General features: G+C 36.5%; 1 protein-coding gene across 1 annotated transcript in view; it reads right to left on the bottom strand.

Annotated features, from left to right (window-relative positions):
- Positions 1-20515, bottom strand: part of Abi3bp (ABI family member 3 binding protein) — a 202063-nt gene that overhangs the window by 72031 nt on the left and 109517 nt on the right. The window contains exons 14-28 of the mRNA XM_090347240.1: positions 15860-15919; positions 14678-14755; positions 14043-14117; positions 13162-13236; positions 11766-11807; positions 10255-10335; positions 9801-9848; positions 8531-8593; positions 8342-8416; positions 7719-7766; positions 5465-5524; positions 4428-4517; positions 3008-3040; positions 2179-2259; positions 1695-1754 (exon numbers count right to left, since the gene is read on the bottom strand). Of these exons, the coding sequence (XP_090203366.1) occupies positions 1695-1754; positions 2179-2259; positions 3008-3040; positions 4428-4517; positions 5465-5524; positions 7719-7766; positions 8342-8416; positions 8531-8593; positions 9801-9848; positions 10255-10335; positions 11766-11807; positions 13162-13236; positions 14043-14117; positions 14678-14755; positions 15860-15919 (969 nt within the window). The remainder of the gene's footprint in view (positions 1-1694; positions 1755-2178; positions 2260-3007; positions 3041-4427; positions 4518-5464; positions 5525-7718; positions 7767-8341; positions 8417-8530; positions 8594-9800; positions 9849-10254; positions 10336-11765; positions 11808-13161; positions 13237-14042; positions 14118-14677; positions 14756-15859; positions 15920-20515) is intronic.

The raw sequence follows: 20515 nt of genomic DNA, 5'->3' as shown, positions 1-20515 counted from the left end.
TGCCCCAAACAGCTCCCACTGACTGGCTTCTGAATATGTCCATTTCCTTTCCCAGGATGAGTTTCTCCTGAGAAAAATCATCCCTGTAATTAATTAGAAAAGAACACAAAAGTCATATAATGAATGATTGTTGTCCTTAATGTACTATGTTGTCTCTCATCTCCTTTGCTGTCCCTTGGTTATCTCATATTGGTATAGTATCGCACTTTGTTATCTGATATATTGAATTTATTTGTATTTGGATATTTGAAATTTGATAGGGAAGGGGGGAAAACCAAGACGGTAGAGGGTGTGGGGGGGGGAGGGAAACGGGTACCAAGACATGTGAAAGGGTATCAATGTATGTGAATTAATGCACCTTCTATCTGGCAAATATCATGTAACCCTTTTACTAATTACAATAAAAAAATAAATAATAGAAAAGAAGAAAAGAAAAGAAAAACCAACAACATAAAAGAAGACTACGTAGCCAAGATCATATCGCTCACAAAGCCTGAAATATTTACCATCCAACAATTGTATGCAAACTGATCTTAAACTTTGCAATAAAACAATTCTCATGCATACAAATATATTTGTCCTCTATCTGCTTCAGTTTACCACACATCCAATAGTTAAAGCATGAGTAGAACTGACTGAAAAATAAACACCAAAGACTCATCCACAGAGCATAAGGGAACTGACCCTACATCACCACCTCACATCTTCTTCATTGCCTGTCTGCGGTGGAATCAGCAACTGATCCCACCTGCAACTTGCTTTTTGTGGACCCCACCAGAGTGGACTGCTAAGACCCTTTAGCTAGGACACACTTGTTTCCCCAGTTCCATCTGCGGTGCTTCAGGATGCTGTGAGACGCTGTGGGCAGAGAAGCAGACCCTAGGGATGCTCCCTAGTATAATTTCTTGAGGCAAGAAGTTGTTCTTTTGGGTGAGTATAAAATGTTGGCCCCTACTTTGCTAACCTGTGTCTTTATATTGCTTACATTTCTGTGAAAACCAAAAATCACACTGAAACATGAGCTGATATTTATTAAGGAGATTTCAAAGAGATTCTCATAGGGATTTCTGAAGGAGAAAGTTCTAGAACCTTGCTGATTTATGGCGTGTGCATAGGGGAACAGACGTGGTGTCACTGCATACTGATGGCAGTATTTGTAACTTCGTTTTACTAGCCTTATACATAGTTCTTATTTTATCCTTTACCCAAACACAACTACATCATTACCTAAACCTGGCAAAATCAACACTGCAGATGACAAAGGTGTAAGAATTGAGAGCTACTAAACAACTGTCTCACCATAACAGCTGTGCCCATTGGCTCAGGCTAAATTAGGCTTGAAACTCAACCCTCCTTCCTATTGATTTTTAGTAGCCAAGAATGTGATTTCAATGTTATGCAAAGAGAGAGACTAGACAAACTTAAAGGTATTGCATTTTTCACATGCGCACGCACATATACATGCATGCGCAAAGACACACACACACACACACACACACACACACACACACACTCCAAATGAAAATCATGCCTAAATCTCTTAAGATATTGAAGACATAGTCTTCATGTTCTTCAATGTATTAAGTAATTGACAGGGACTGGTGCTGAAGCCTCATGAAATGAGAGAAGATATGATATGATGGCGATGAAATGGGCGGGAAATAGTGGTGCTGATAGAGAGCATCTGTCATTACCTAAGGACATCCTCGGAGCATCAGTTTTAGGAATAACTGGTTCGAAGATTGTGGCAGGCACTGATCAAAAGAATACAAAAAACAATAGCAGACCTTGTGAATGCATGGACTGTCAGAAAATTTACCTTACCATCACAAAGATGGTTTCTAAGGCTGCAAACAAAATATTCATATTCTTAACAGAAGGGGAGCATAATTTTTCCTTTGAAAATTTTCCTAAAGTTTAACCAGGTATTCATTTGATTCAGAAGTCAATTAGAAAAGACTTAACAATAGCAGGTGATTTAAAACAGAAAACAATGGTCATTGACAGAGATAATGCTCAAGGAAGAACTTTGGGCTCAGCAATACCACCTTCCTCGCTAATCAGTAGTTTTATTATTAACAGATATGCAGTGCACAGCCATATGTACACTGCATGTATACAGAATTTAGGGTCCTGTCTGGAGAAGACTATATGGATTGACAGAAATCACATATTTACCCAGTATTGTCTGAGGTACTTGTGGATGGGGTGTGGTTTTAGGTTTGGGACGTGGACGACGTGTTCTCTTTGTTGTTGGAGCTGAAGGGAAAAAATTGAAGATTACTAAGGTGATGATGGTCCATTAACTTTGATGAAGATTATATAATTCTGTTTTCTAAAACTTAGGAGTTGGATTTAGGAAAGTATCTTGTCACTTAGGTTTAAAACTTTCTTCTTCAGTGTATTAATATGTGCTCTTTGATCATCAAGAATTCCCTACAGACAAAAATTACACATATAATTACATTTAAGAAATGATGATATGAACTATCTATGTTTTCTTCAATGTGCCTCTAACCCAAAACTAATCACAAGTTATTTTTCAAGTCTGGTGTGAGAGAGGTTCAAACCAATCTTGGTATGTATACTTAGAGTGTTAAGATGACCAGAGCTAGGAAATATTTCCACTTGGTACATCACAAAAGTATATAGAAGTCATCTAAACATCAGCAAAGTCAAAAATAGTTATGTAGGACTGGATATGTAGAAAGCAAGTTGCATCAGCAGTCTACCTGAGTGAGATGTGGGAAATCATACTCATATTCTGACTGTAATAAATAGTATTATTCAAATAAATTGACAAGCCATGATTTCAAGATGGAATATTAAGCATAATGTCTTGAATTAAGTCCAGGCACACTTCTGTTAAAAAAAGACCTTCAGCATTTAAGATGATTAAACAAAATGGACGACAGCGGAGAATGGCATCGTTATCTTTCTAGCATCACCACAAAGCTTAATAATGAAGAACAAACAGCACTTGCTAAAAGATAAAAAGAATCATTACCTAAAGATGGCCCAGGAGTAACAGGTCCAAGATCTGGCATTAAAAAAAATAATCAAACGAAATTTTTAAGAAAAGAAAAGAAAATTTTAAACTCATACAAAAGGCCCCCAAATTCACTTGAAAATGAACTTTACCAGCCTAGCATTAGTTCTACAGCCAAAAAGCAAAAATTTAAAGTTCCTATCTTCGTTCGTATAACATGGTTGCGTCCTTAACATCCTTACATAGTTAACTGCAAGTTCTTCTTATTTTTATACAATTTGATCATACAAGAGAAACACTTAGGAAAATCTTTTTAAAAGGGAATCTACGTGGACTAGAAAAAGTTGAGGTCATAAAAATGTAATTTTAAATAACTATAATAAAGAATGGTCTTTTTTGTCATTCTTTAGAAAAAGATCAAGTTCTTTAGTCCAACAAAAGTATACAAAAAAACCCAATCTAGAGAATCATTTGAGGATGGAATGTCCTATTATTTCTCTTATCTCACCTCTATTATCAGGAAAGAAAAGACTTGACCTCAAAAGATAGGAGAACGTGCTAACTGATTCAAATGAAATCACTGAAGTTGGATATTCTAGGTCCTCTTTCTTGGCCCTCCAAAAACAGCGTTTCTGTCCAGCTAAGAAAATGCTATCTTCTTCACAATTAGGTTGCAAATCTACTTCCTGTTTTTACTGTCACACGCACACATCACTCTTCTGTTTGTACAGTTCTTCTCAATTCTAATAAAGCTTCAAATTTCACATATATTTATATATTATACATGTGTAATGTATATACATGTTTATGACATATATGTATATATACATAATGTATATATTACATATGCATTATACATGTATAATATATAAATATATACATGCATATAGATATTAGTGGAAGGTGTATATATTATATTACATATTTTATAAAATATCTTTCAGCCATAGTTTTTTATTAGTTTTTCCAAGAATTAATAGTGTACCTAACTGTTGGTAAAATTTAATAAAAATTAATTATTGCTCACATTTCTTGTACTTTTTAGGAATAGTCATAACAAGAGCAACTTCCTTCTTCAACTAACCTCAACCAAATCATTTTCGTTTCTAATATGTCCCTCACAGATGCGAATGTGGTAGTTAGTCAAATGTGTAACTGCTTGAATCAAATAAACTAGTGTTTTTTTTTTGCTGATTTCAAATCAAAGAACGAAATCTAACTGTATGTCAGAAAAACAATAAAATACTCAACACAAGGAGACCCTTGATGAGCAAATGAGGAAGCCAAAGGGATGAGCCAGAGCACTGTAATGGTAGTAGAAGCTTTCTGCCACCTGGACCTTTACCTTTAAAGGTCACAAGGTTACTCAGTAGCAAGCTAAGCCTCGGCCCCCAGTGTCTTAATGTAGCTCCAGTGGAACCAGGAGGCACATATTTACCTGGTTTAGGCTGAGGTATTTTGGGGCTTGGAGTAGTTTTATGTTTGGGACGTGGTCGACGAGTCCTTGCTCGCTGGGTTGTTGTTGGAGCTAAAGAAAGGAAACTGATTATTTTAGTCATATGACCCCAGAAACGAGAGAAATAATTGTACATGGGCCTACGTTTTACTTGAGTCTCAAGAAAAATAATGGTCTTTTGGAAAATCTTTTGGTCACATATATGAGTAAAAACATATTTTTCCCCTACTGATAGTTCTTTTGGGACTGATAAGATTGCATAAGCTTATTTTCTTGTTCTGAAAACTTTATTGTTAGTTACTGGTAATAGATTCTCAAAGATGGTCCAGACCCAAAGAGGGTTTGACATACAGAATGTCAATATCACCTCCAAGACACCCAGCTTACCATGTCTTTTGAACAATGTCTTTGGAAAATTAATTGGTTTAGGCATAAGATCCATCAAAATTATTACAAGTACTTTTAATTTCCTAGAATCATTGATACATAACAAAAGTGACCTGTACATCCTTAAGACAACACAAAGAAAAGCAAACTACCCACAGAATTATAGGTGATGGTTAAGAAACATTCTTAATTGTATTTGAAGTTAAGCATTAACAAAGAACATTACTTGAGCAGAATCATGGACTTTGTAGAGCATGAGCATGTATCCAGCATGAAGCTGGATAAAATGAGAAATACTCTGCCCTAGCTTCATAGTGGCTTGAACAAAGGAGTGTGCTTAAGCACTTTAAATATATTTCTTTTTTATTTGTTTATTTTTTATTGTCAGGGTAATGTGTAGAGGAGTTATAGTTATATTCGCTAGGTCATAGGTACATTACTTCTCGCACATTGATATCCTTATTTCCCTCCTCCCCCCATTCCCTTTTTAAATATATTTCTAAGAAGAAATATTATTGTATGACGAATGAGGCTGATGAGAAAATTTTGTGAAAGTAAACAATCCTTGACTCAGATAGTGATGGATCAGACAATGAGAAGACGCATGTACTTAACAACATAAAGGTCATTACCTAGAGTTGTCACTGGAGACTCAGTTCTCACAATTACAGCTTCAATGTCTGTAGTAGAAACTGACCAAAAGCAGCATAATAAACAACAGAGATTAAGAAATATATAAAAATAAATTTATCTTGAAAATGAATTTTCTTAACTTAGTTATGTTTGAAAAGAACCTTTGAGACAAAAACATGAGAAGCGGTATCAATGTGCGAGAAGTAAGGCACCTATAACCCGATGAATGTAACTGTAACCCCTCTATACATTATCTCAACAATAAAATTTAAAAAAGAACTTTTGAATTCTGGGGAAATAGACTTTATTACCACTGCCATATTCTTGTACCTATTTCACAAAATCCTCCCTTTAGGTATATCATTTGTACCTTGAATAGGTAGGAGGCTAGTAAAAATTATTTCCTTTCTGGTTTTCATTATATCATTGTACCCTTTATTCAAAATCAAACTCCAAGATAGAGGCCGGGAGTTTGGCCTAGTGGTAGAGTGCTTGCCTAGCATGCACGAAGACCTGGGTTCGATTCCTCGGTACCACATACGTGGCAATAAAGCCCGAAGTGGTGCTGTGGCTCAAGTGGTAGAGCCCTAGCCTTGAGAAAATCCAGGGACAGTGCTCAGGCCCTGAGCCCAAGCCCAGGACTGGCAAAAAAAAATGCCAAAATCAAACTCCAAGAAAGTCTCTTAATTTTGTATTATTTTAAATTACTCTAAAAATTATTATTAAAAAATTTTGTTGGTGCTAGGCGCTGTTGGCTCATGCATGTAATCCTAGCTATGCAGAGGCTGAGATTTGAGGATGGAGGTTCAAAGCCAGCATGGGCATGAAAATCTGTGAGAGTCTTATCTCACAGATTAACCACCAAAAAAAACCAGAATCTGTGAGAGTCTTATCTCACAGATTAACCACCAAAAAAAACCAGAAGTGGTGCTGTGACTCAAGTAGTGAAACACTAGCCTTGAGCTGAAGAGATCACAGACAGTGCCCAGGCCCAGGGTTTAAGCTTTATAACCACCACCACCACCAATAACAAATTCTGTGGGCATGTTAGTGGCTTTAGTCACCATTGTTGATTTTTAAGGAGTTGTAATTGTGGAAAAAATTAGAAAATGTTTAGCCTCTTTATTAAAGATATGTGATAGCTGAGCAAAAGTAAATTTGTGCCTTTTCTTCATAATAAATGAGATATTGGTTCTTACTATTTTTCCTTACATAGTCACATCATGGGTAATTACCTGAATGAGAGAGTGAAAGGCTAGGGCGTCAGTCAGTAGTTGAGCATGTGCCTTCCATGCATAAGGCACTGGGGTCAATGTTCAGCAAAACATGCACACACACACACACACACACATACACACACACACACACACACACACACACACACACACAGAAACAAAGATGATTAAGAAAACACGCGAAAGATAGTAATGTAACCTTCTGTCTTATCTCGGGGGGGGGGGAAAACAGAATTTTCGCTCTTCTATATGGCATTCTGAAATGATTCTGCATAGATATGAGATGAACTAAGAATCATGATTCTAGTATTACATTACCATTGCCTTTTATTTTTCACTAAAACCTAAAAGATTATATACAACTTCCAAATTTACCATCACCAAAACCCTTCAAACATTTCTACAGAGACAAACTCCATTGACTCTTCCAGCCAGCATGACACAACATTGATTTAAGCCACATGTGAGAGCATCTTCCAATCTAATCACACACAAAAGCAATGGAGACAGACAAGATGACACAATGAGAACCAATTGCTCTCAAACAAAAACAGGCTTCCCTATTTTGTTTGGAATTTCATGTCACAAAGTAAATTTAGGGACAAGAAGACTCAGTTGCAATGGAATAGTATGAGTCAAAGAAGAAAGGACTTCGACAAGACAGGCAATAATGAAGTAGCGGTGCAAGTTCCAATCAGTTCTTTCATTGCCACCTCCCATATTAAAAAACTGTTATGTACAGCAGAGGTGGCACAAATTCCCTGGTTGGAAAGATGGATGACCAAAGCACACATGACTCTTGATAGCATCAACATTATAAGAAAAATGAATGTGCTTAAAGGTGACCAAAGAAAGTGCTCAGATGTTGCAGGATGGAATGCCTAAGTTGATGTTAAAAGTGCCTCTGTTTGAAACAGTAAATAATTTTTAGAAACAAATGAACTAGGAGGAAAATACAGATGAAAGAAGAGATGAGGGGACATGTTTGGAGAAACAGGGAGCAAGAAGGGATTGTTACCTATGGTCACAGCTGGAGCTTCAGTCTCAAATGTAATAGACTCAAAGACTGCATCATAGAAAAGAAACAGAAGCAACAAAAGTCAAGTGACTTTTAAATGTTCAGCGTGTAATTTAGAGGATACAGAATCTAGTTTATTCTAAGTTGATATAGATTATTTTCTACAGGTTTATAAAAAGTGGTCATTTAGCAAATTAAAAATTTATACTAATTGGAATTCTAGGGAAAAAGTTAAATTGCCAGTCAAACTTTTCAAGCTGTTATATTAATATGTGGTAGAAAATCACTGTTAATAATCACAATTTAAAACGCCTTTAGGTATTTTAGAGGAAAATAATACCTAAGTACAAGTGTCGATCTTCTGGCTTACGGTTCCATAGCAATTACCAAAGTAGAAGCTTGACTTCTATGAATTACAGCCTAAAAATGCTTTAAAAAATGCAAGTTCCCATTCATGAACCCCTTCATTTAGTGCTTAAAACATTAGTTGTGGTTATTCTGAGAAGACAATGAAGAAAATCATAATACTTTGGTTCAACTCTTTATAAGCTATCTAATTATTACAGGAAAATTTTTAGAGCAGAAAGAGGTTGTTAAGCTAAAGCATTGGAAATTATCTTTACCAGATTTGGTTGGTAGCATATCTGGTTTTGCTGTGCTTATGGACTTAGCAGGTAATTGCTTTGGTGGTTCTGAAACTGAGGAGAAAAATAGAGTGCTTCTAATTAGTGTCATAACTGAACTGTACATGTGAAAATGAACATTACTTACACATAGTTTTCCTACTTATGGATCAAGAGAACAGTGATTACCAGGCTGGATTTGGGGAACATCAGGTCTGTGTGTGATTTGAGGTCTCTTGGATGGTTTGGGTGCTAAAGAAAAAAGTATTGAAATTAGTAAAGTAGTCATAGTTCTGACTGTGGAAATTAAGGACATTTAGTTGAACGAAAGCATTATAAATTCAATGAATATATAAAAATGAATTCTTGGGGTGTAAGGAATTGCATTGTTAGTTTTCCCTGGAAGAAAAAGTTTGAAGAAGTACTTAAAATATGTCTGTAAGCAAAAGCAATTAGAACTGTCATAAGACTGTCGTTTAAAAAGACAAAGCATATTAGTTCTATTCCTTCACTGGTAGATTTTTATCGGTACAAAACAAAAAGATAAAAATTTTAAAGATGCAGTCCGCGAGTTTGGCCTAGTGGTAGAGTGCTTGCCTAGCATGCACAAAGACCTGGGTTCAATTCCTCGGTACCACATACATAGAAAAAAGCCAGAAGTGGTGCTGTGGCTCAAGAGGTAGGCTCTAGCCTCGAGAAAAATCCAAGGACAGTGCTCAGGCCCTGAGTTTAAACCCCAGAACTGGCAAAAAAATATTTAAAGATGATTAAGAGGAGACTGGAAAATAATTTACTACTTAATATCATATAGGAGATATGAGATAATGCCACTAATTTGGGGAAGTTTTAAAAATGAACAGTGACAGATTATAAATGCTGAGAAATTTCAGTGAAATTATAGTATCAGTATTATTACTAACAACAGTAAAACTTTCAGTGTTCTCAGGTTGTCAAAAGTTTTATACTGGACCGAGATCAAAGATAACCTCCAGTTATTGAAACATATTCAAAAGCATTTTTCAAAGAAACGGAAATGCAGAAGCCACTGTTCATGCAGGTTTTTAGAGAAAGTCTTACAAGTTACTGTGTAAAGTGAATGAAATTATGTTCCTACAGCACTGGAAAAAATTGGACATCAGTGGTTCAGTCTAGGATGAGCATAGTTCAATCCTAAGAAAAAGTTGATGGATTTTTTTGAATCAGGTCACATGACTGAAAGATAGTGGATCACTAGAGAAAAAAGAAATTGTGTCTAAGCACACAGACCTGCCCTAAATGAAAACACTGGATTGTTCTAGAATTCGCCTGTCTTCAGGTTCTTTACATCTAGACAGAAAACATGAAGGAAAGCATGGGATGACAATGTGATGAGGTGGCAGAAATGTCGTCATGCCTGGGGTGAAGAGGGTGAAAAGCAAAAGTGACAAGCTACCAAAGCAAGTGGAGGGCACAGAATTACCGATTGTGGGTACCACAAGTTCCAACTGTACTGTTGTAGGTTCCAGAGCTACAGAAGAAAAGACAATTAAGAATACTAATTATATCAAGAATTGGCAGGCGTTGGAAGGAAACATTGTCTCTTAAGATACTCTACCTTAACACAATTTCCCTTTTATTTCTCACGACTATCGTCTTTGTCCCATTGCTTTCTAACAACATATCTACTACGAATATGTACCAAATGTAAGACTTTAAGGTGTCTTTTCACCTGTATGCCAGCTTTCCATTTTGTGTGCTACAAATAAAAATAATTAAACATATATAAGGTGGATTTAGAAAACGTGTGTAGATGCTGAAATGTAAAAATCATCCATGTGGGGCTCCTAAAATCCAGGTACTTAGGTAGGTGCTAGCTGTTCAATCACCTGCTAGACTTCCTAGGGTCTCAGATCCCTATGCATTGTTACATTTACCAGGTTTGGACTTGGGCACCTCTGGACTACGTGTGGTTTTAGGGCGGGGTCGTCGACCTGGTCTTTTGGTCTTTGGTGGAGCTGAAGAAAGAAAATTAGCTAATTAGTTAATATAGGAAATGTGGTGTAGATGCACATTTAAACCATTTGATTTGTTGTAGACACACCCTTCTGTTTTTCTCATTACCTATTAAGATAAGACCTTGACATATTTTTGTCAAAGTTGTATAAATTGTTCAAAGATCATATTATTATTCCATTTTGGAGATGAAACATTTCATAAATGTACAGAAGTGATAGACACAAAAGTTTTGGTGCTGTGTGTTCAGAAAGCATGAGGAAGTTTACTTTTGAGGAGTGACTAAGAATAAAAGTTAAATTTTATGGGGGATACTATTTCAAAGAAGAACTTATTAAATTATTTAAAGTAACTTATTTTAAAAGTACATGAAAAATGACTGACTTCAAACATTACTTTAGGGGAAACATTTTTAGATTGTGTAATGTATATAGTATAAAATACATGCATATTACCATTTATTTATATATACATATATGTTTTTTAGAACAAAGAACAAAATACATTATGCATTTATCTACGATGGTAGTCTGTCAAGAAAGATACCAGCAATTAAGCAAGGAGGAAACAAGAATCACCCACTGATATTTTCAGGTTCCAAGACTACTTAAGGACCACCACAGGGCCAGGAGTTTGGTCTAGTGGTAGAGTGCTTGCCTAGCATGCACGAAGATCCGGGTTCGATTCCTCGGTACTACATACAAAAAAAAAAAAGCCGGAAGTGGTGCTGAGGCTCAAGTGGTAGAGCTCTAGCCTTGAAAAAGTCCAAGGTCAGTGCTCAGGCCCTGAGCTCAAGCCCAGGACTGGCAAAAAAAGAAAAACGAAAAGAAAGAAAAAAAGAAAAAAATAAACCACCACAAAGGAATTAAATAGAAAGGCAACTGATAAAATCTATTTAAATGTATATGGGGTTACTAATATATTTAATAGGGTGAGAAAACACAAATAATGAAAATTTGCCAACCCATGTACTTTTTGTATTTAAACTGATTCCTTTCCATCTATGAATGGATTTTCTGGTGACACATCATGGTATTTAGATCACATCGCTTTTCAAGAAAATATGCAAATAGATTGAAAGTTTTGAAAGAAAAACACCTCCCACACTGTAAGTGCAACCATGCCTTGCAGAATTCAAGGCTCACTGCTGCAAATAACCGGGTTAGAACAAATTAAGGACAAATGCCTTAATTATAAGGCAGGACAATAAAGAATGTGTCAAATCAAAATTGAAGTGGTTTCTGTGTGTGTCTATAAACTTCTCTTCAGTCAAGCATCAGCACGGAGTAATTTTCTGACAAAAGAATCTGCAAATGAAAAAAGATCTGAAGACCAATTAAGGAATATTTTAAAAGTAAAGCAAATTAAAGACAATGTTGACCCTAGAAGGGGTTAAATGGTCATTCTTTCTGATGAAAGGAAACTTCATTACCTTTTGTTGACTGTGATGGTGGAAGAGTCTGAGGTTCTGGAGCTGTAATGAAAGCAAGTCATATAAAAAGCAGTGCTGAAGAGTTCATCCATATGTATGCTAAGCCATTCCAGCACGTAGCCACCAGAATCTTGAAGCTTCTTATTCAAATATGCTCTTCAAATGGGGGTTTTTCATTTGGTTTTTCTAAGAGATATCTGCCATGGCTAACTATAGGCTCCTTGCTAAACCCTAATTTCCTTCAGCTTGATACCTGCCTCTCCAAAAGGAGCCACGAGAATTCTTAAAAAAAAAAAATGTAGCCTGGTGCAGTAGCTCATGCCTGTAATCCTAGCTACTCAGGAGGCTGAGATCTGAGGATCAAGGTTCAAAGCCAACCCTGATACAAAAGAACCTGAGACTCTTATCTCCAATTAATCACTAGAAAGCCGGAAGTGGGGCTTTGCTCAAGGGTAGGGTAGTAACCTTGAGCTGAAGAGCTCAGGGACAGTGCCCAGGTTCAAGCCTCGTGACCCCCCCCAAAAAAAAACCCACAAAAAATGTAGTTACAGTTTCCTTTCTTGCCTACTTCATTGCAAAAATAAAATTTAGATAATAACGACAGTAAGGAGTGACAAAGTTCCTCATAGCTAATCTTAGAAATCAACATCTATATAAACACTAGTCAATCAATATGCTTTTATCAGGTAATTTTTTTTTAGAGAGAGAAGAATCTCTTCCTGTAAACCAAATAGTCCTTAAATTCTTAGAGCATTAGAAAAATCTCACTATTTCTGGTGTTCCAGCCTGAGGAAAAAGGAGCCCCAACACAAGCAGAATTCTTAGAGGATAGAAACACTGCTCTTTCTAGCTGAAAGGCCATTTCAGAGCAATCAGAATTCCACTCAACTTTGGTAGTGGAAATTATTTTGTAGTCCCAGACAAGGGGGTCCTCAATCGCCTGGCTGTTTCTGTATTTTCTCTGTGATGGTCACGAACATAAGGATACTTCACACAGCTCAGGGCAGCACTGTGATCATATCAAAGCGCCTGACTGAGATGAGATCATCTCATTGCATTTTCACACTTTCCCTGGAAAAATGTATCAAATACTAACATAGAAATCAGAAGTTCTTGCACCATAGGAGTTGCATAACCCAATCATCAACCCCTACTTTTGAAATACTGAAAATAAGTTCAGCATAAATCACCAGGTGTTATGTCACTTGGGGGGTGGAGGAAAGGGAGATTTTAACATTCAAAGAAATTGATCGTTTCATTTCTGTTTCACGCTCCTACTAATTTCAAACTTTATAATGAAACTACTCTATAAAATCATAAAATGACTTTTTATAGGAGATGAGCATGATTTATTTGGAATTAAATATCCCGAGAGGTTAAGGAGGTGTTTATTTACCAGGTTTGGTTGTTGGTGGTTTGGGCCTGGGGCGCCGTTTAGATGTAGAAGGGGTGGATGTAGTCTGCTGTGGAGCTGGAAAAAGATTTATTAGAGCTTTGATAAGTGATATTTCTCAACAGATTGCATCTGTAAATGGACAGTCCTCTTAGCTGCAAGAACAACTTCAATTCTTCGTATTCCTATGCTTTCTATAGAGTAGATATCCAAATAAGTATTGCTATGACCCAAATAGATTTAAGTTACACATGAACAGCAAAGAATATATTATTCAATTAAATGTTCCAGAAAGAAGCACCTTGCTCATTTCAAACACAAGGAATAATTAAGAACTCAGAAGGATAATATTCAATAGTGGACAAATACAAACAAAATAACCTAGACTTAGAGAATGGAAAGCTCAGAGTTGGTTTAATTTGTACTTCACTGTTATTTTCACCAGGCATATTAAACTCTATTCTTGAAATAACTTCATGTTATCAACTGTGAGTTTATAACTTTATGTTGTAAACCTTTCTTTCACATCTCTTTCTTCATCCTATTAGGTACATTTATGTTTGGACTACATTAGATAAAATACTGATTGAGTCATATCTAAATGGATTCAGTGAGAGGGAATATATTTGTAGAGTAATGTATTATGCATATGTAAGCTGCTATTTTCTTGCTGATAATGTTGAAAGAAATAAAAAAAATATTTTTCAAAGTACATAGGCATCAAGAGTCTGGAAACTCTGAAGACACATGTGATAACTCTGTTCTTTGAAGAATTTCATGGTGGAGAATAAAGGGAAATGTTATGAAAAGGCTAACATGACTGATTCCTCTCTGCCATTTTTACCTGTTTCCAAGTTCACAATTAAACCAACGTCATTAGTTACCGGATGTTGTAGGCTGCCGTTCACGACTGGGAAAGGTTTCCACTTTTTGAGAAGCAAATGGTATTTCACTTGGAGCTGAAAGCAAAAACACCCCAGCCCACCAAATAATCCCAATTAAAATGAGGTATTTACGAATTTTAACATGCTTTTAGATGGCATGATGCACATGCTACACGATTAAGGACAAAGAATGCATGTGGTTTTGAAAGATGAGGGATGAAATGATAATTAAGAGTGTGGCAACAATTAGAATGTGTTAAATGTCCAGTAGCCGACGCCAGGCAGAATCATGAGGTACACAGAAGTGAGCTAACATGGAAGCAAACATGAAGGGAGATGAGACGATGTGGATATTGAGATCCATGCAGTTTTCAAGACCTTTTACAACTTTAAAGATGAGAGAAATACCATGTTACAGTTCAGTACATAAGAGCTAAACAGAGAGACACATCAAAATAGAATTTAAAAGGTAACTGCATTGAAAATATATTCTAGGTATATATATATATATATTCAAAAACTAGAAGTTATTAGATGTGATGAGATGATGGTTATGAAGAAAAGGCATTCACATGGATTATGGATTTTTTTCATAAATAGGAAACAAATCATGATTTTTCTGTCAAAAACATTACCCAGTATTGTTGCCCTTGGCTGTTCAAGAGTTCGAGAAGTTTTAGGTGGGACAGACTCCAGAACAGGATCACTTGTTGCTATTGTAATAAATATCAACATTTATAAAGGCAGCAGAGGGCCCCAGACATAAAACACAAAGTCATAAGTAACAAATTATCCCACATAGGAGGAAAAATATCAAGAACACTTGAAGGATTGCTGACTAACAACTTTTAAACTAGTGAGCCATTAGGAGTGGAAGGTGAGTTCACTCTGAAAAACATACATACTTCTAAAATCAGAAACAATGATAAAACAATGCTTCACATACTCAACTTATTTTCAACTGTTTATCTCTTCTCTTCTGTTTCATAACTACTAGCCAAATGCATTATGAACATTTCTTTCGCTTTTCTTGTCTTCTGTTGTTTAAATTGTTTATCTTTACTTAACACAACACAAATAGTACTGACAGAAGGCTATACATGTGAGGATTGTATTTACAGCTGGCAGACACCACTCTTCCCTTAGAATCTCCCACCATAGTTTAATTTAGTAGGTGCTTACTAAGCACTTGCTACCATGAACTGTTGGAGTGAGTTAAACTCACTGTAGATACGCTAGGAAATGGATACTAAACATGGGACTTACCTGTTCTTCTATCGTCAGTCACCACACTATTGATTAAAGGCAGACAGTTTTTCTTGTTATTGTGGGATGCTGCCCTGTGCACTGCAGAGTTGTGGCAGCATCCCTGGTCTCTGTGAATCAGATGCCACTGGCATCTACCCCTGCCCCATTTGTGACAACCAGATGTTTCTCCCACTATTGCCAAATGTTCCCTGTGGGGAGAAAGGGTTCCCAAATCCACTCCCATTTGGGAATTGCTGTTCTACAGAAAACAGCCAAGTATCTGAGCCCTTTATACAGTGATTCTGAATCATAGAATAGTAGGTTGGTATATTACTTTTTCCTAGTGGCATCTGTTTCACCCTCAGAAAGACAGAAGTCATTTATGGATGAAAGTAAAGAAATCCTTCTCTGGTAGCCATGGGTAGAATTCATTTCCTTGACACTGAGAGGTAGCTACTTCTTCCCTGTGGAGATCCCGAGAGCACATCCTGCAGAAGCTGAGAGAGGCAACTACCAGGACCTGTGTAAGCCTCTAAGATTCAAAGACAGAACTGAAAAGCTGGGTATACCTGTGTGAGGCTCTCCTTCGTGCTCATCTGAAGTTGTAGGGCTTACGAAAGCATTGTAAGCTGGTTTTTTAAAAAAGGTTTAAAAAAAAGGAGAGAGAGAGAGAGGGAGGGAGAGGGAGAGAGGGAGAGGGAGAGAGGGAGAGGGAGAGAGGGAGAGGGAGAGAGGGAGAGAGGGAGAGAGGGAGAGAGGGAGAGAGAGAGAGAGAATGAGATTAATTTGATTGGTTTGCAAAGATTTCCTGACATTTTGGTGCTGGGGGAACAATTATTTCACCCTGGTTTAAGTGGTTTTGATGTTATCATTCAAGCGGCAGAGTATTAGCTTTGAGTAAAACTATAACAATCAAGTAAATACACAAAAAACCCCTACTACTACTTCCAAACAGGCTTGCATAGCCATACTCTAACATGGTAAATGATTCTAAAAGCATGTATAAAAAGTAATGAATAAACATAGTAAGTAATTAGAAAAGCCCCACACTATATGATGAATTCTCAGAAGTATCTAAAAACATGAATAATGCTTCCTTCAGTTAATGGAAAAACAATATATCTTTTTGCTTTGCCTTAAAATATTGCCTGCAAGGAATGTTTGTGAAATAAAATCAAAGGCTGGGGCCATAAATCTAAGAGGTCAGAGTGAATCTGTAAACCATCTGCTATCCTTCAATTCTATTTCCCTGCTCTTTAAGCATTAACACCACAACTCATTCCCATTTTTTTTTTTACTCTCTGGGGCTTAATGAAGTTGGGTGGGCCATATCTGTGCTAATCAACACTTGTCAGATAGGCAATAAAACATAGAGTTTACTTCCAAATATAGAGTTTACTTCTTTTCAACTACTCCGAGCAAATCACCTGTGGCCAAAATGGCCTGATCATTAGATCAATCCTGTGAAAATTGATTATTCCCATTTTTCAGTCTTTAATAATTTTCAGAGCTTAAGAAGATGCTGCAAATTACTATCATTCTATGAAGTACTGAAAGAATTTAGCACTGGAAACAATTAGGGCTAACCTCTTAACAGAAGCTCCAAAATTAGACAAAGATAAAAAGGCTAAAGATAACCATGCCCTATTTTCATTTTCTGTCAAAGGAAGGCTCTAAAACATGTGTTTATGGTTCACGAGGAAATAATTTTACTGAAGGAAAAAGTTTTAGTAATAAATCCCACTAAACATGAACAAAAATTCAATTTATCTGAACAGTTTGAGAGAAGAAAAGGCAAAAGCATTTTCTAGGGATGAACGCAAATGCAGTGAATCAGTTTGGAGTCATAGCCATTTCCTTTATTTTATTTTGAAGCCCATCTGGAAGTCAGAGTTGTTTTTCTGTTGTTGCTTTTTAGGGTATGATCATAAAGTAAATCACGGAGGCTTACTAGTAAAACATTATCAAGTCAGAAACAGAAAGTTCATCTCCATTGCTTACGTTCTACTTGCTATTAGAAATTACGAATGTACCTTATCTGTGAGATGATAGTCATGATATGTATTCTGGCCTCTCCACTTCTGGTGCCCGTGGAAAATACAGTCATTTTCCCTCTATATTGATTCACTCATGCAGCCCATGCAGGTTAACAAAGTGATGCAAGGCTACTCTAACTGAACAGAGGGTGCTCATGATAGGATTTGCCATACCTACCATGGAGTTCACGGAGCATTAGGAGCTCTGCAGAAAACTCTGAGCGTATCTTTTCTGTTTCGCCTTAAAAATTTTAAAGTCAAATGATGATCTAAAGGTAATTTGAAATTCGCCTAGCTATTTGAACTTAGCATATCTTTTCTTTAATTAAATACTTTGATAAAAACAAATAGCTGGTTTATTTTTACTACTGCCCTGATTAGCATGCAGTTATTCAAGAAGTTTAGGATGGGGGGAAGCAGATGCAGTGAATGAAAGAGTTCATTGCAGTACGACAGTGATCCTGGGGCATATCTTACATAGTGATTCTGGAGTGCCTCTCGTGGAACCGTTAATTCATGCATTAGTTCTAAGATGAAAAATTTATGGAGAATTTCCTTCTATAGATGGAGGGACTGAATTACAGAGAGGTGGGTATTAGCCAGCACTGCCTTGCTCTGCAGTTTACAGATTAGCAATCACAGTCATGGTAAGAATAGAATTAATGATAAGCCAGCCTCTCTCATATAACTTGATACTTCTTATCTATACATTCCCAGTATAAAGAGTTAAATACCTGTTTCCAGGGACTTTCGAAGGTTCATTATGATGCTGTGTCCATAGCTTTTTGAATCTCTTAAAAGAAAAACTGCTATGCAACTATAATTTATACTATTCCAATAGAGAAAGGATCCACCAGAAATGCTCATTTCATTTGAGAGCAAAAGGGATTGAGAGCCTTTCTAGAATAGGACACAGACCAATCTTCTTTCATTATCAGAAAGATGAATTTTTCCCTCAATAACTTTTACAAGCATTCAAATATTTCTAAAATCTGGCTAACTTTCTTTTAACATTCCTTTTAAAATTCATAAATAATTCTATATTCTAGTATGTAATTATAGAACACATTTCTTATGATTTCTTTATATGCCTTATGGAAAATTAGATTTGCCAAGGGAATCAAAATCAACCCTACTTAAGTATGCTTTATAGAATATTTATATGCAATTCCTGATAATGCACCACTAATGAAAAGTATGGGCAAACCAACTAAAACTGGGGAGAATATATTTGAAAATTATACATCTCAGATTTCCTGGGTTATTCTAAATTTTAAATATCATGTTGAATCATTACCAAATACTATTGTAAATTACCCAGGAATTTCAATAACCAGAACATAAGTTTGATTCTTCAAATAGCTTTTAATCTCAAAACATAATTTAGAAATCACTTTGAGAATTCTTATACTGAATTTTTTTTTGTGCCAGTCCTGGCCTTGACCTCAGGGCCTGAGCACTGTCCTTGGACTTTCTCAAGGCTAGAGCTCTACCACTTGAGCCTCAGCACCACTTCCAGCTTTTTTCTATATATGTGGTACCAAGGAATCGAACCCGGGTCTTCATGCATGCTAGGCAAGCACTTTAACCACTAGGCCAAACTCCCGGCCCTGAATTTTTTTATACAGAGTGTAAATTGGGGCCCAAATCCCAGTGAGTATGAAGGTAGAATAAATTTTACACAAGGAAATTATAAATCATGGTTAATGATTGCTTAACAGAAGCAGCCAGGTGTTAGTGTGGTACCCTCAGGTAGGCTATGGCATATGTCCACGTTGAATGTCAACAATCATGAAGAATACCAATATTAGACCAGATCACTTTGTAATGCCAATGAATCAACATAAAATCAAGACTACTCTGTAATTATGTTGGATATTGACAAAATATTAACAGCATTTAAAACACAAAATTTACTCCCTCAAACTCTAGTAATATAAGTAATTTGTGATTCTTCATTCTACTCATCATTAGTTTAATTCTGCTAATCTTTTTGAGATCTGATAACCGAGGTTCAAAGCCAGCTTGGGCAGGAAAGTCCAAGAGACCCTTATCGCCAATTAACCACCAGAAAACTGTAAATGATGCTGTGACTCAAGGTGGTAGAAAGCTAGCCTTGAGCACAAAGAGGCTCGGGATAGTACCCAGGCTCTGAGTTTAAGCCCTGAGCAAAAAGAATCATGAAGACATACATTCACAGATTCTCTCTTACTTCCTGATTCTATCTATCTCAGTTCAAAACTGTACTTCCTTGGATCCTTCTGTCAATTATTTAATATGAGAAAGATGTTACTGAATACACACAGTAGAATATAGATAGATATATGTATGGCACATTAGTAGAAGCAAGAAATAATCATCTGCTGGACACTATCTTTATGTCTTTAAAAAAATCATTCACATGTGGGCCAGGAGTTTGGCCTAGTGGTAGAGTGCTTGCCTAGCATGCACGAAGGCCCAGCTTTGATTCCTCGGTACCACATACATAGAAAAAAGCTGGAAGTGGTGCTGAGGCTCAAGTGGTAGAGATCTAGCCTTTAGAAAGTCCAAGGACAGTGCTCAGGCCCTGAGTTCAAGCCCAGGAATGGCAAAAAAAATCATTCATATTGATTAGAGTCCTACTAGCCTATTATTGATCCAATGATTCTTAACAGCCATGGGGATTATTACAAAACAAAATGCAAAAGTGTTGCTTCTGCTCATAGAATTCACCTGGATTATTGTCAGATAGCAAGCTTGTAGGTTATGCCAACCTTTCTGGTAGCACAGATACATAAACAGAATGTTATACAAAGTGCCCTAAGACATTCCTGGGAATAATGCTCATGTTCACAGATGTATCTTACTAAACTTCTTGCTAAAACTCTTGCAGCTCACGACAAATCCCAAAGCTCCCTGGACACATCAGGTGGCTCTTGCAGTGGAAGAGCAATTAAGTAAGGAATCTGCATCTTTTTGCATTCACAATTGTCTTCACTCCATCAGGGTAAGACTGCAATGTGGCTTTTGGAAGAATAAAGGTAAAACAAACCTTTACTTTACTGGCATTTCCCATATCTTCCACTTCAGACCATCTATAACCCTGCAGTTTTTACTCCACACTATGCTTTCACTGTATCCCAACACTTGGTCCCATACAGACTTTCTTTTAAAGTAACTCATGAGCTAAGGATCTCAGTTTCACAGACA

This window comes from Megascapheus bottae, chromosome 1, assembly GCF_031878675.1.
Source record: "Megascapheus bottae isolate mThoBot1 chromosome 1, mThoBot2.hap1, whole genome shotgun sequence".
Classification (NCBI taxonomy): Eukaryota; Metazoa; Chordata; class Mammalia; order Rodentia; family Geomyidae; genus Megascapheus; species Megascapheus bottae.
The sequence above is the reverse complement of the archived record's forward strand: the minus strand, read 5'-3'. Positions and strand labels throughout refer to the sequence as shown.